Raw genomic sequence first — 14,817 nt, 5'->3', positions numbered from 1 at the left:
CACCTATCACCTTTGGCCCAATAATTTACTCACTCTTTTAAACTCTCTGTGTGACATGGTTCCACCCCACAAATCATTCATCCATTCATTTCTTGATAAACACAACTGCATTTATTTCAGAAATCTTGCAAAAAGATTTGATCTTTGAGCTAAAGTAACACGAGGCTACTGGATTCCCTTATCATTACTTAAATGGCTTACTCAATTACACAGTTCTTGATCATTCTTGCTCCCATTTTCATGGCATTTTCACCATCATTTTCAGTACAGAAAGAACTGCCAGTCTCTACAATTTCTGCAGCACCGGCGTTGTTGCCTGATCCCTTCTCTCCATTAGCTGCGCCACCAGCATTGTCTCCTGATATTACTCCTCTCTTTCCTTCCCCTGGTGGCCCTGCGCTTTCTCCAAGTGACTCTTCACTCCCTATCATACCCTCAAGTCCAAGCCCACCAAATCCTGACGCAATGGAGGCTTCCGGCCCCGAAGTGGCATTAGGGCCAACTGGGACTTTGCCAGATTCTTCAACATTTCGGCTGAGTGTGCAAGGTTACTTGAATTCAGTGGTGGTTTTGTGTTTTGTGGCATTCGGGTTCATGGCTAGTGTTTCTTGGTGGTGAGGTGTGAAGTTTTTTCTTTTTCTATTTTTTAAAACCCTTTTCGATATATTTACTTAATTGTGTAGATTTTGAATCATCTGTTGTTTCCCTGTTTTGTAGTTGTTGGTTAATATAGTGCTAGCGAAATGGGGTATGAGATGTTCCCCGTTTCACTGATGTGAAAGCATGAACAGATTTATCTGCAACGTTCAATATTTTTTTTTAAATATTTGTTAAATTTTACAAAATTTCTGTACAATTCACAAACTAGAAACCTTAGCTGAGATAACAATTTTATACATTTTTGGGTAAATTATACAATTTTATACACGATTACAAATTAGCTTGAATTCTACCATATGTCAGTCAGCTGGAGTTTAAAGAGTATCGAACCGACTTAACTTGAGTCTGATTTCAAGGTCGGAAACTTTTGATAAGATCAATGGAATCAATCAGGGGTGATGAAGGTCGAATTCTTGGCGCTCGACTGCAACAAAACTTTATAAGACTTTATATAAGACCTATCAAGAGATGGAAGTGATGCTTCACTAGATGCAAAACACGAATAGAATGTAAATGAACTTCAAACAAAAAAGAATACATATGGCACACACTACATAGTTGATTGCAGTTCCAAAGGAATTCCTAATATCATACATAATGGTGAACATAAATACGGACACTAAAGAGCGACTATATTAGCCGGTGTTTTTGCAAATCCATTGAACAATCTTCCAAGGAAATTGCCTTTCGTGTTCTTGAACTCCACGGGGCATTCTTTCTTGGGAGAAGCTCTAGCAGCAACAATCTTCCTTAGCTTCGTATTCTCCTCCTTAAGCGAATCTATAGCTAGACTTAGCTGCCTGATGACCTCCCTTTTCTCTTCATCCTTCTGACTTAGTTGTTTCGTGTTCAACTCTTTCTCTTCTCTAAGTTTCTCCACTTCTGCCCGCAGCCTCATCAGTTCCACGTCCACAGCAACACTCGAAACTTCTTCTGCCTCGGATTCAATATTTTCTTGCACCATTTCTTCTTCTTCTGGATCTTCAACCTCAGATTCATCAGTTTCTTCAGGTCCATACACCTCAGAATAGCTATCGTATGCTTTATCAGTTAGGCTCAATGATTTTTCTAGACGATATTTGGTGAAACATAATGGAGATGACCATGGAGACTGGAGCCGAGTTCCGGATTCAGGTTTTATGGAATCATATCGCTCCGCGAGGGAACGATGGTTACGGTAAAAATCCTCAACCATGCTGATGAGTTCAGGTCTTTTCTTGAAGTACATTTCTGAACGTTGGGCGAAAGAATCCGCGTCTTCTTCAATTAGCTTTAGCATCATTTTAGTTTTCTCGTCTAGCTCTGCAAAAAAAGAACATCATGTTACCGAAAAAATATAAATGCTTTGAAAATGTGAAATGTCAGTAAATTTAGGAACGGTCTAGATGGTCATCGAAGTGAAAGAAAATGTGAAATGTCAATTAAATTAGGAAGGGTCTAGATGGTCATCGAAGTGAAAGGTGACATCTACTAACAATATACGGGCCTGTAAATTTCTTTATGGAAGTGCTCTGGGATTTTTTACTCTATGTGAAGAATTTCCAGCTGGTATGGATCACACATTCATCTCTCTGCAGTAATAGCGCATGCCATGACCTGAGCATGAGATACGACATGCATTCTAAATCCGCTGGTTACACAGCTTATGAAACGAGGAAATACACATGCAAGCAAACATTCACATACATGAACTAAGATATGTTCAACAAGGAATACTTGATTAAAATAGCAGGCGGTACTCATATACGTAATATCCTGCTTTTTAATATTCAACAGCCCCGAATTGATCAAAAAACAAAGAAAAATGGTAAAAGATGATGTGAGGAGAACAGCAATTCCACTCGTACAGCCAAGAATTGTATTCCGGGTGACAAACGTTATTATAGCAGTCGGATTTTAATTCCGGCAGAACAAACCAAACTTGTAGTCACACCCAAAAGAATGCTCCTTTTTCTGCTCATCAATGAAATCTTGGAGAGCAACTATAATAAAGCACAACCAAACACTTCATAGCCATTTCACTTCAATATTCTATCATCACCAAGTTCAAGTGTTTAAAAAAGCCTCAACTTTAAAGCCGAATAAATCAAAATCAACAGTCCTAACGTCATCTAAAAATTAAACGAAAGGAACACGAAGGGAAAGTTAAAGAGTATGTTTTTACCCGAAAGCGTGGACTGAAGCCACGGGGACCGATTCAGATTAGTCTTGTTGGGACTGTCCAACCACCACCAGTGTGACGACCCCTTGTTCTTCAACTCCATTTTACTTACCTTCGGAGAAAAATAAGTATTTTCCACATAAAAAGAAAGGGCAAAAATTAAAATCACGAGAAAAATCCCAGATTCAAATAAATTTTCTTCTATTCTTGGACTTCTTGTTACTTTTGCATAAATGAAATTACAAGAAAAATTAATTTATTTCCACATACAGTGAATTCTATAATTAGTAAATACTACGAATTGTGTCACATCTTTAAGAAATTCCTGTATGTATTTCACAATAAGCAGCTGAATCCCATTTCTTCCACGCAGTTACACATTCACTGCGTGCCAGGGAGAGAGATGCATTAAGTGTACATATATGTATACACACACATTGACACACAGAGGGCAGAACAACAAGTCCAAACAAAGCATGTCTCTTCCATTTCACATAATTTTTGTGTCAAAAAGTTTGGATCTTTTATGCACCAACTGCATATTCACATCCAGAAGAATCGAACAAAGGGAAGATGACGAAGAAAAACATATGGGTCTCACCTGAGACAGCGAAACGACGCCGGAACTCGAACGGCGACTCCCTCTCTCTCTCTCACATACAGTCAGAGAGGAAAACGCATCTGGTATACTGAAGGCGGAGAGAAGACGATACAAAATTCAAACTCCCATATCCTCGAGCCTTGTATACTCTCTCTTCCAAGTATTCCACCAATAGGCGCCTGCCACGAGCTCCTTTGTTTCTCGAGATTTTAAATTTCTACCTCGGATCCTCAGTAAAAACAGCACATGCGGCGAAATTTTAAATTTTCGATTTTTGATTTTGAATCCCGACAAGACAACAGTTGTGATTTTATATGGTCGAAAGGAAAGGGGGGGAGCGTATCTTCGTCCATATATGACCAAAAAATAAAAGGGTAATGTAACGGTCGAAAATTAGAAAATTGAACTAACTTCTTTTCCTTTAGATAAATAATATTTGTTTTTTTATATTAATTAAATTTTAATTGGACATGTTATTTTTTTAATTTATTAATTTGATTAAATAAGTCGAATCGTCCACGCTTCGAATAATAGGAATACTAAATTGAGATGAGCTCTACAACTCATTTAATTATTTAGCTATTACTATCATCTACTATTTTATGTTATCGCTTGGTTCATAGATTGAAATAAACAGTATAGAATATGATGGATAATCATATTAAATATATATGGATAATCGTTTGATAAATTGAGTTATTTTGTGTTTGATATAACTATCGAAATTATTCTTACATCAATTTTTTTGGTTTTCTTTAAACAAAATCTCTTTTTCTCAACCAACTTCTTTATTAGAAATATCATAACAGGCTAACCCGCTACAACCCACCGTTAGGTGGAACGAGGGCGGGCAGCCCACCATCAGATGGGTAAGAATTTTCCAATCCACTTTGGACCGCGATTAGGCGAACTGAACCAGCCTATATATATATAAACTAAAAAATAAAAAAAAAATTTAATAGTTCAAGATAATATTTAATAACATTACAATAATAAGAAATTAAAAGTGCATATAACACAATTTGAAAAAATTAAATAAATTCATAATCATTACAATTCAATATTCGTCGATCATTAAATTCTATCGTCTTTTGTTCAATCTATTCCCTCTTCAGCTTTATCAGTCAGCTTCGTCAGTTATTCCAAAAACATCTGATCCTTCATGGGTAAGAGAAATGTTTCAGCTTTACGTGTGTCCTTACTTTAGGCGGTATGAAAAAGTATATTCAGGCATAAATTAATAAATCAACTAAACAAATAAAACCCTGATCTGAATGGTCAGTCCGTCTCAACTCGCAACTCAAGCAAGCTCAACCCGTTTGGCCCGCTTACAAATGAGTTGATATTTCATCAATCATCCCATCTATTTTATATGACGGGACGAACTGATCCGACAAACCTAGCTCATTTTTACACTCACACAATCTACTTTTTTTTCTATAAATTAAAAAAATCAAAAAATTTTGCACCATTCTTTTTCTCCCCATAAAATAAAAAAATTATTGCACCTCATTCACATATAATACATAAAAGGGTATCTATTCTCTCATCGTGGATGAGATGATCGTAAGCTGTCAAACTTGTAGGTATCCAAGTCCCTACTGTAGCGGTTATTAGCGAAGAATGTGAAACGAATGTCCCTTTTTAAAATTTTTGAATAAGTGTGGTAAATCTGCATAATTTTAATTTAATTTTGGATATTTATTGTCAATTTATTATTTATTTCACTATGATGAATCTCACCTTTTTCCCGTAAAATAGATCTTCACGTTTGTAGGTATTACATAGGAGCTAGACAATTATCACACGCGAGGAAATATATATGATAAAAATATATTATTTCATGAATTCGAGATTTTTTTTATTAGTTTTTTGTGACTCGGTCGAGTTCGAGATCATATCATAAAATTGTCCATGAGACGATTGTTTTTGTATTTATCATTTTAGTATTTGTGTATCTTAAAACTCAGTATTATTAAAATAAAATATATATAATATAATTGAAGCAACCAAACAAAATTTCTATTTCTAATAAATGAAAAGAGTGACTAAAACTAAATTTGACCCGATTAATATATACCGACCCGAGGAGGATTCGAGAACCGAAAGAGACGCTTTCAGCGTTATTCCCTGTCGCGGAAAAAAGCATGTGATTGTATAAACTGCAAAATTAATATGACGAAATTCACCAAACCCTAATCATCCACTTTTTTTCCTCTTCACCACACAATCCCCGAATTGGTTAATTGAAGAGTTCTGATGAGTCTGAACATGGGTTTTACACGTTAACTCCATAATCGGTCTATTTTTGGTTCTGGGTCCTCTCTTTTTTTATTTTGTACGAGTGTCAGTGTTTTTGGTTGGTTAACTATGTGAAATTGTTTCTGTTGGAAGGATCCATTATGCTGGTTCGTGGTGGAATTGTCAATATTATGTTATCTGGGGTTTTTGTGATCGCTAGATTTATTCTTGTGTATATTTGATTCGCGTGTCTTCAATTTTTGGGGTAAACATTGGATTTTATCTTTAGAATTTTGTGTAAATGTTTCTTGTCATCCGATGGTTTCTTTGTTCAATTTGGAGGGTAGCATAAAGCTAGCTGTATTTATTGGTGTTGAAACAGAATTAGGTGAAGCGTGTTTTCCCGCAGCTTCATTTCTTGATGTTAAAGGATATATTTTTACTGGAGTTTACCGGGCATTATGATTTTGATGATTGAAAATTTAAAGATTTATCTTTCTCTGTATATGTGATTAGTTGCAATTGCCCGCGATTGAAAGAGAAATAGTTGGTTTAGTATATACTTAATCAGTTAATTGGTTAATCATGTCATTTAAGAGTATAATTCAAGACATGAGAGGTGAGTTTGGGAGCATATCTAGGAAGGGTTTCGACGGGAGGTTCAGTCGTGGGTTGAGGTCAAGGTCTCATCGAGTAACCGAGGATTCTTCGGTGGCTGTTTTGGATGCTTTGAAGCAGAGCTGTTGGGCCAATATGCCACCAGAACTCTTGAGGGATGTGCTGATAAGGATGGAGAAGTCGGAGTGTGCATGGCCCTCGAGAAAGAATGTGATTGCTTGTGCAGGTGTTTGTAGGAGCTGGAGGGAAATAATGAAAGAAATTGTCAGAAACCTAGAAGTCTCTGGCAGTGTGACATTCCCCATTTCCCTGAAACAAGTATTTTTTCATCACTCTTCAGCGTCCTCCTCCTTTACAGATAGATTTAAGAAAGTAATGTAATGCAGACAATTAATTACTCAGCTGTTGGGCGTATATGCATCAGCATGTATTATTGATATTCCTTCAGTCTTCCCTCTCTAGCACTAGCTGAAAAAGTTTTTGCTCGTTTTCTGCAGCCTGGTCCAAGAAATACCTTAATTAATTGTTTCATAAAGCGGAACCGCGGAACTCATACATATCACCTTTACCTCAGTTTGAGTCAAGGTAAGTTGCCATATGTTTTAAAGAGTGATTTTTGTATTTGAAGTCTTAACATTATTTATCTTTGTTTGCTTTCATATTTTAAGTCATGAATATGATTCCACAAACCATTTTATCTTATTCTAATTAATGTACCCAAGATGGCGGATGGGTTCTTGCTTCAAAAGCTTACTGTATTGTTCCAGTGTTCACCTGTTAATCTTTTGACAGCTTCAAATGATGACGGGAAATTCCTCCTTGCTGCTCGAAGATTCAGACGGCCAACATACACTGACTACATAATATCTCTCAATGCTGATGATATATTTAAAGGCAGCACCAACTATATTGGAAAGTTGAGGTAAACCTTATTTTAAATGCAACTTCGGCTTCTAAAGCTTACAGACTGGAGTCACTCTTATTTGGTGGTGGCAGGTCTAATTTTTTTGGGACCAAGTTTATGATCTATGATGCCCAGCCACCAAACGCCGAAGCGAAAGTTACTAAATCTCATTCCTCTAGGTTAGTTGGAATGAGACAAGTATCTCCAAGGGTCCCTGCAGGAAACTATACTGTGGCTCATGTTTCATATGAGTTAAATGTCTTGGGATCGAGGTCAGAAATTTGTCAATGTGTATGAAATTTCTTATTTAAGTAGAAACTTTAGAAATTTAAGCTGATGTGTCTGGGATTGATTCACTAAGTGAACTGACAAAAGAGAACCACTTTATTGTTTAACATTTTCTGAAGAACGATCTACTTTTCCAAGTATTTATTGCTTTGTATCGAAGATGACCATTGATAAGTTATGCCGCTGTTAACTTGCTAATGTTAATAAACACCACTACTGCAGGGGTCCAAGACGAATGCAGTGCATAATGGATGCTATACCTGCTTCTGCAACCGATCCAGAAGGTGTAGCTCCCACACCAACTGAATTCTTGCCAGGAAACCTGGATTCCTTTCCTTCCCTTCCATTTTTTAGATCAAAATCATCTCGAGTGGATAGTTTTCGATCTGGGTCCGGACAATTGTCGACACAGAAAAATGAAAAACTTGTTTTGAAAAACAAGACTCCCAGATGGCATGACCAACTCCAGTGCTGGTGTCTCAACTTCAATGGGCGCGTAACCGTGGCCTCAGTGAAGAACTTTCAAATGGTTGCATCGGTTGAGACTGGAACTGGCGTACAAGAGCAGGAGAACGTCATTCTCCAGTTTGGGAAAGTGGGAAAGGATGTCTTCACCATGGACTACCAGTATCCAATCTCTGCTTTCCAGGCATTTGCCATTTGTCTCAGCAGCTTTGACACCAAGATTGCTTGTGAATAACATCAGGTTCTAAGGTCGCCTCAGTTCAGCAATTTTTTTTTTAACTTTTCCTCCCCCTTCATGAATCATCAAAATATGTGGGGAAGATGAGATGGGTTTTTCTTCTCATCATCATTCTGAGAAGTATTGATCCAAATCCTATCCCAAATGAGTAGCCCCTTGTTCAAGGGGCGAAACTGGGAAACCTGATTAACGAGGGAGACATAAGGCTTGGGGGTGGAATAGTTTTTTTTAGAAAAATCACTATAAATTTTCTACTTCTTTTTGCTTGAGGGGGGAACCACACTCAACAATCGGCAAATAACTAAACACGATACATAGCTGAATGGATAGGTTAAGAATTGTAATACCTCGGCTTGCCATTATCACGTCAATATGTCACCTTCACTATCCGTTTATTTAAGTTTACATCAAGGGAACATAGCTGTTAAGATTATCACTCATTCGGTTAAACTTGGCAGGTGCAATTGGAGAATGCTGGGATGTCACCACGGTTGTCTTCCCAAAAGAAGTCATTAAAGAATTTGAATATATTTGTTACTGCTGCTTGCTTAAACGTTCTCTGGTTTGTCTTTTTTTCCTATTTAGTGTACATAAATATCGGCTCTCGTGATTCTGATCTAACATTTGGACTCACGTGTTACACTGTGTGACAACTTACAAATGATTTTAGGCTATGAATAACCTTTTTTACTTGGTTTAATTTGTGGATTTGTTGTCTATGCAACGGTAACCTGGTCTAAGTATTTTGGAGAATTCTCATAGTATTCAAACATCATATGAACACATGATCGATTTTTCTTTCATAATCAACTGAAAGAAGAGGAAGAAAATGTTAAATTGCTCGAGCTTATATTGTAAACCATAGCAATGAGGCTCTGTGGTATGAACAAATCGAGTTCAAGTTAAGCAAATGAAATTTCATGATCTCGCGAAAGCTGAGTTTTGGCTAGAAAGACCTTAGTGCGATTGAACTCTATTCAAGTTGGCTTTGAGTCAGCTCAATTCATCCTACAGCTTTCAAGTCTAGCTATCATAAGAATAATCATACTCCGTTGTATTTAGTCACGCATGTTCAGATTACTCAAAATCTGAAATTGATATATGAAAAACTCCTCACCCTTCAATTAGTATATCTTGTGATAACGAATTTTTTTAATTAAAAAATGTTAGATAAAATTTAAATACTCATTTGATTAAGAAGCAGATGGGTTGCTAATGCCTCAATACATAGTATGCAATCTGCACTAGAATCGACTCATCGAGTAAGGTAGGTTTATTGAATCGAGATACAAGTGAAAAATTAGTGGTTGGAATCGCTCGACATGGACAAAAATTCAAGAAATACATTATTGCATGATTTATGTATTGTTAGGGATGTTTTAAGAAATGGTTCGTTTTAAACGGTGGAAGAAAAATAATGGTATGTTTCTAAAATGATTCTAAAACTTATTTACCATACGTACATACATATCATTCATCTCCGTATATATATATCCGAACAATGTGATGATAACATTCACCAAGAAACTAAAACTCGAGAAAATCTTCACCTCACGAGGGGAGAAATTAAGCAGTTCCGTCCGATGAATTTTGATACAAAGTTATTAATTGTTAATGCTGGTCAGAAACTAAAGGGGAAAAAATCCATATCCTGTTCAAAAGCAAATATTACAATAATCACCAACTCGAACAAATTTAGATCACAACTAAAAAAGGCAACCTTCCAAATCCTAGATGCCAATCAGATGAATCGTTCTTTTAAAAAAAAAAAAAAAAAAAAAAAAAAAAAAAAAAAANCCTTCATATTCTTTTTGCAGAGAACTGTTAAAAAAAAGGGAAATGCTCTATGCAGTTTGGCCTGATCACTGAGCCATATGGTTCAAGATTCTGTGGTCTAAAGGATGGTGCACGAGCATAATATCTGATTTTGTTTATCAGCAGCACTGTTTTTATCTGCATTGCACCCATGAAGAATCTGAGTCAGACCATTTTGTAGAATAAATTATATTTGCATCCAAAGAACAATATGTCCACAGATAATATCACGTGAAGTGGATCGATAATTTGATCCTATGAGGGTAATTACCTTTCTAGTTTCAGTGAAAATAAACAATTTGCAGGTCAGTAGCTTGGAATATATCCCATAACCATGCCAATAAAAATGCAACAGGATCTGAATGATATCATATGGATATGATGTATAATGCCAATATTTTACGCTGAGATTAATGTTGAGAAAAACATAAACATAAACATACCTGTTTTTCGTTTAGCAACAGGAGGCTGTACAACCACATGCATTGTAATAACTCCACCAGGAACGTCACCAACATGTACTCTTGACTCAGCAAGTGTCTCTCCATCGTCCAAAACTTTTCCCGCATGTATTAGTTTCATATCATTCACAGACTTTGGTGCCACTGATTTATCTGAATAATTGTAGGGGTTTTGGTAAAAATAAAAGAGGACAAAAGGTTGAAAACCAATCAAAGATACATTCAATTAAAGCAGTTCCTAAATGGTCCAAAGAACTTCGTCAATGATATCAGATATACACATCATATCATACATGTTTTGGACATGTTAGTCGAAGTAAAAATAAAGGAGGACAAAAGGTTGAAAACCAATCAAAGACACATTCAATAGAAGCAGTTCCTAAATGGTCCAAAGAACTTCGTCAATGATATCAGATATACACATCATATCATACATGTTTTGGACATGTTAGTCAATACAAGGGACCGTGAATTTGCCTATTTTGATTCTGCAAGACCAAAATAATATCCACAAGTATTTTCAACTGAAAATACAACAAGGAATAAGCCATTGAAGCATAACATGTCCATGAAGCATTATTTGACTACTAATTTCTTTCAGGTTTCATCACAATGAAATCTCAATGCAACTTACAACAGTAGAAACAAGGAGAAAAAGGTAAATACCACAAATTTTTTTCCTTAAAAAGTCATAGCATAACCACAACCTTGAGGCCACTCAGATAGAATCCTTTGCTTAAGAGTAGCAATATTTGTGGACGCTGAGTAGGTTCTATGACCTATATCTGTCCCATCGAAAATTCTGAACTTAAGTTCAAATTGTTCTCCTTCAGCCATAGAAACCCTTCTTTTGAATATTTTCCAAGTACCAAATCAACACCAATCTCAAGTCTTCGAGTAAGAGAATCCGATTCACTGAAATTCACCTGCTCAACAAGAATTTCAGACCTATGGTAACCAATTTCACTATTCATATATCAATAAAATGAAATTTAAACATTCAAACATGAAAAAAGATTCCCAATCCCAATTACAAAAACCAACTACAGTCAAGGTTTTGCGCACCTCATTCAATCCAAAAAAACCATCAAGAAATTGCAACAGCAACTGTACATCTGAATCATCAACCAGGGGACCAAGGAACCACTTCATAAGATCCCAAAAGCTTCTCTTATCACATAAATTTTCAAAGTACCTGTACCACACATCCAAAAGATACATACTGTAAAATTTTCCAATCACAAAATAGATAGACCAAAAAAAAATGCAGATACAGCTCCAAACTACTAAAAAAATCCTTCAATTTCACCTAATAATATCTGAAAAAACGTAAATTTTTCTTAAAATACCACATCTAAAACAAAATAAAAAATCCCATGTAACCGAAGCTTGCAACCTTAATCTCAATCACATCAATTGAATAACTTTCCACTTAAACCAGCACTTGATTTCGATTATTTTCTTTCTCAATTGAAGCTAACAATTGAAAATATATATATATAAAAAAATCAAACGCCAAAACCACAAACAAACACATACAGACACATACACAGCACAAAAGAACGAAACATCAAACTATTTACCTAATCTAGAACCCATTCCAGGAAAAGGTCAAAGAACATTCAAGAGTACAACACAGCCGGAGATAAGGCGTCGCCGCTTACAATCGCCGATTCGATGTAGAGAGAGAGAAGGGGAGGGGATTTGGAGGATTTGATTGTGTTAGCTTATCAGTCCCTTTCACATGTCCAAGAACGTTTTGAAGTAATTAATAATGATGATCAATGACGACTTCAATGCAAAAACGTTTTAAGCCAGGCAATTGAATGCGACTTATACTCGTTGGTACGAATATAATATATCTGACTCGTTTGTCCATTCAGTTGAGTTTACGATTTAAAAATAATTATATTATCTATATTTTTTGATGTATTATTTTTATATCATATATCTTTTTAAGGTACTTCGCCTCATTATTCTAAAATTCAAGCATTTTTAGATCATCAATTTGTGTACCAAACACAAAACAAGAGTGAGATTTGAACTATTGTATACGATTTAAAGGATTTGATTTTTTACACAACGTTGTTAGTTACATTTGATAATATCGAAATAAAAGTTAGATATTTATTTAAAATTATTAATAGTTTATATACACTTTGAACCATTTAACTAAATAGAAAGTGCAAGGATGCAAAGCAAAAAAGGTAAACGAATCAATCTCATTAATGAAGGAATGAAACCTCAATTTGAAGTAATCAAGTCATAATGAAAAAGTTGAAAAAAAAAAAATAAAAAATATAAATATATATAAAGTCCTACATAGTCAAATGAAACCCAAGAAAAAGAAAAGGAAACCTAGAAGGATTGAATTCCACAAGAAATATAATAAAAACAAACAACAAATGAAGTAAAATAGCGAGTAAAGTTGATGTATGTATGCTAATTGGTTTTTCCAAGCTCCTGAAAACCTAAGAATCAATCAAGGTGAAGTAGAAGGCTAGCTTCTTATTGTATGTCTTAAAAACGAGCGTTGCATCGATTTGGATTCATTGTCTTTACATTTAAAAGACGCAGTTAATTAAGTCTAGAATGCAGTACTCTAGCTAGGCATCGGCCCTCGGGTTGAGTTAAGATGCAAAGAACCTGCACCTCCGGGCTACATTGGCTTAATCCCTCAGTTAGCACCATAGACCTGAAAAGAAGTCTGTCTCGTTATTACATCCATCGAGTTGGGAGCTCTGATCAGTGATCACCTCAATGGAAAATGTGAAGAAAATGCTTTTTCTTGGTTTTGTTTGTTTAATTATATATTTCTTTATAGCTGGTATTTATTTTACGTACTGAACTAAGTTTGTGAATCAGGCAATTATCTTAAGTTTGAACAAGTTCGGTTTACTGAGAGGAGGGGTACTGGAACTATGAATTCATTGGAGGGGATGGAATAGATTTCAACTCATAATGAGTGAAAATGGGAAAATGCCTTTATCTTTGTGAAATGTCATGTTACGTGTAATCAATTTCCATGCATTTCCCAACAATAATATTTTCTTTTAAATTCCAAAAAATCACTCATTTGATTATGTCTTAAAGAGTAATGACTTTATTTTCGAATAATTAATTTGAATGAATGTTACTTTCTTTAATTTCCTATGTTACTCCGATTTTTGAGAAAAAGAACTGCAACCTATGTATTTGGGACGTCTATCCAATTTTCTGGACAGAAAATTCTATTCAACCATAAACATAGACCCATAGCATATGAATTGTTCGTAGAATGATAGAAACATTGCTTCGAATCATGCAACTTTCGAGCAAGACAAGATCATCGTATTTTACCGAATGTTAAAACTAACTCGTAATCCTGTCGCATTAAGGTATCATATTGTACAGACACCTACGCGGGCAGATTCTTCCAGTTGTTCGGTCTTACCTTCTCCCGTCGATATTTAATATTCTTCCCGAAGAAAGATTCCGAACGACAAGGCTTTCGGTGCATGGTGAATCTTGGGTTGCCGCCGCCCACTACTAAATTTTGTGCCAAGTAATGAATGAGTAGGGCCATTCCATTTTGATATATATATTCCTATAAAAAAAAAAACAAGTAACAATTTTTTTATTTTTCATCTCCTATGATATAGATTTTATATCTTTCTTTTTTAGGTTGAAGATTCNATTTTCGAGGTTATATAAAATTTCAATATAAAATTAGGAAAATATAGAAAATTAATAGATCTCTGTAATTATGAAGATATTAATATTTAATATATGAATATAATCTATAACACAATAAATTTTCTCCATTCCATCTTTAAAAACTTTATAAACGAACACTTTGAAAAATTAACTATCACATCATTTTGAAGTGAAAGTCGCTAGTTGTTGCACAACGATTTCATGCATTGTTGTCAGATGTAAGTCATTATAAACCATCAATTTATCAATAAAAATACATAATTAGCTAGAGTTTGGACTCCTAAGATTGTAAATGTTATATATATATCGACATGCTTAATGAATTAATCAAAGAATCTAACTAAGAGAAATAATTGACTTGAATTGATCAAAGAATTCGAATAATTTTATGTGTGTGTTTGTCAGTAGAAAAAATTCAACCTTAAAAACTTATGCTTCAATTTCCAAGATTTGTTTATTCGAAAAGAGTTGATTTGGCGTATTCATTCACACATCACAACGTATGATACAAATTAAATAGTTGCAATCATGCATCTAAAAACCCAAACAAAGTTGAAGAATTGCACAAAAAGTTGGATATTGTCATTTTAGATAATTCTAACAAATTTCGAACAAAAAGCAAATGTAAAACATTCGGCACATCATTTTCACAAAGTCACAATCTTTATA

At 35.1% G+C, this 14,817-nt stretch overlaps 3 protein-coding genes across 5 annotated transcripts; 1 reads left to right on the top strand and 2 right to left on the bottom strand.

The window, feature by feature from the left end:
* Positions 1 to 1,150: 1,150 nt before the first annotated feature.
* Positions 1,151 to 3,703, bottom strand: LOC140981860 (protein NETWORKED 3C-like). Its single transcript, XM_073448351.1, has 3 exons — positions 3,423 to 3,703; positions 2,825 to 2,933; positions 1,151 to 1,962 (listed from the first exon to the last, which is right to left on the bottom strand). The coding sequence occupies exons 2-3, from the start codon at positions 2,922 to 2,924 to the stop codon at positions 1,280 to 1,282; spliced, it is 783 nt and encodes a 260-aa protein (XP_073304452.1). The 5' UTR covers positions 2,925 to 2,933; positions 3,423 to 3,703; the 3' UTR covers positions 1,151 to 1,279.
* Positions 3,704 to 5,550: 1,847 nt separating this feature from the next.
* LOC140980720 (tubby-like F-box protein 3) lies at positions 5,551 to 8,929 on the top strand. 2 transcript variants are annotated; one of them, XM_073446745.1, is made up of 6 exons: positions 5,551 to 6,599; positions 6,779 to 6,866; positions 7,074 to 7,203; positions 7,278 to 7,457; positions 7,696 to 8,187; positions 8,635 to 8,929. In XM_073446745.1, exons 1-5 carry the CDS (start codon positions 6,249 to 6,251, stop codon positions 8,171 to 8,173), a joined length of 1,227 nt encoding a protein of 408 aa, XP_073302846.1. In that variant the 5' UTR covers positions 5,551 to 6,248; the 3' UTR covers positions 8,174 to 8,187; positions 8,635 to 8,929. The 2 variants fall into 2 exon arrangements, with proteins under 2 accessions (XP_073302846.1, XP_073302845.1); XM_073446744.1 differs by having other exon boundaries at positions 5,552 to 6,599; positions 7,696 to 8,179.
* Positions 8,930 to 9,951: 1,022 nt separating this feature from the next.
* Positions 9,952 to 12,240, bottom strand: LOC140980235 (membrane-anchored ubiquitin-fold protein 3-like). Of its 2 annotated transcripts, none has more exons than XM_073445960.1 (5): positions 12,036 to 12,240; positions 11,518 to 11,647; positions 11,160 to 11,400; positions 10,435 to 10,605; positions 9,952 to 10,129 (listed from the first exon to the last, which is right to left on the bottom strand). In XM_073445960.1, exons 3-5 carry the CDS (start codon positions 11,287 to 11,289, stop codon positions 10,071 to 10,073), a joined length of 360 nt encoding a protein of 119 aa, XP_073302061.1. In that variant the 5' UTR covers positions 11,290 to 11,400; positions 11,518 to 11,647; positions 12,036 to 12,240; the 3' UTR covers positions 9,952 to 10,070. The 2 variants fall into 2 exon arrangements, with proteins under 2 accessions (XP_073302061.1, XP_073302060.1); XM_073445959.1 differs by having other exon boundaries at positions 11,160 to 11,378; positions 12,036 to 12,239.
* Between the last annotated feature and the right edge of the window lie 2,577 nt (positions 12,241 to 14,817).

The sequence above is a fragment of the Primulina huaijiensis genome, chromosome 7 (assembly GCF_012295235.1).
Source record: "Primulina huaijiensis isolate GDHJ02 chromosome 7, ASM1229523v2, whole genome shotgun sequence".
NCBI lineage: Eukaryota > Viridiplantae > Streptophyta > Magnoliopsida > Lamiales > Gesneriaceae > Primulina > Primulina huaijiensis.
Note: the sequence above shows the minus strand (reverse complement) of the source record. Positions and strands in the feature narration are given on the sequence as shown.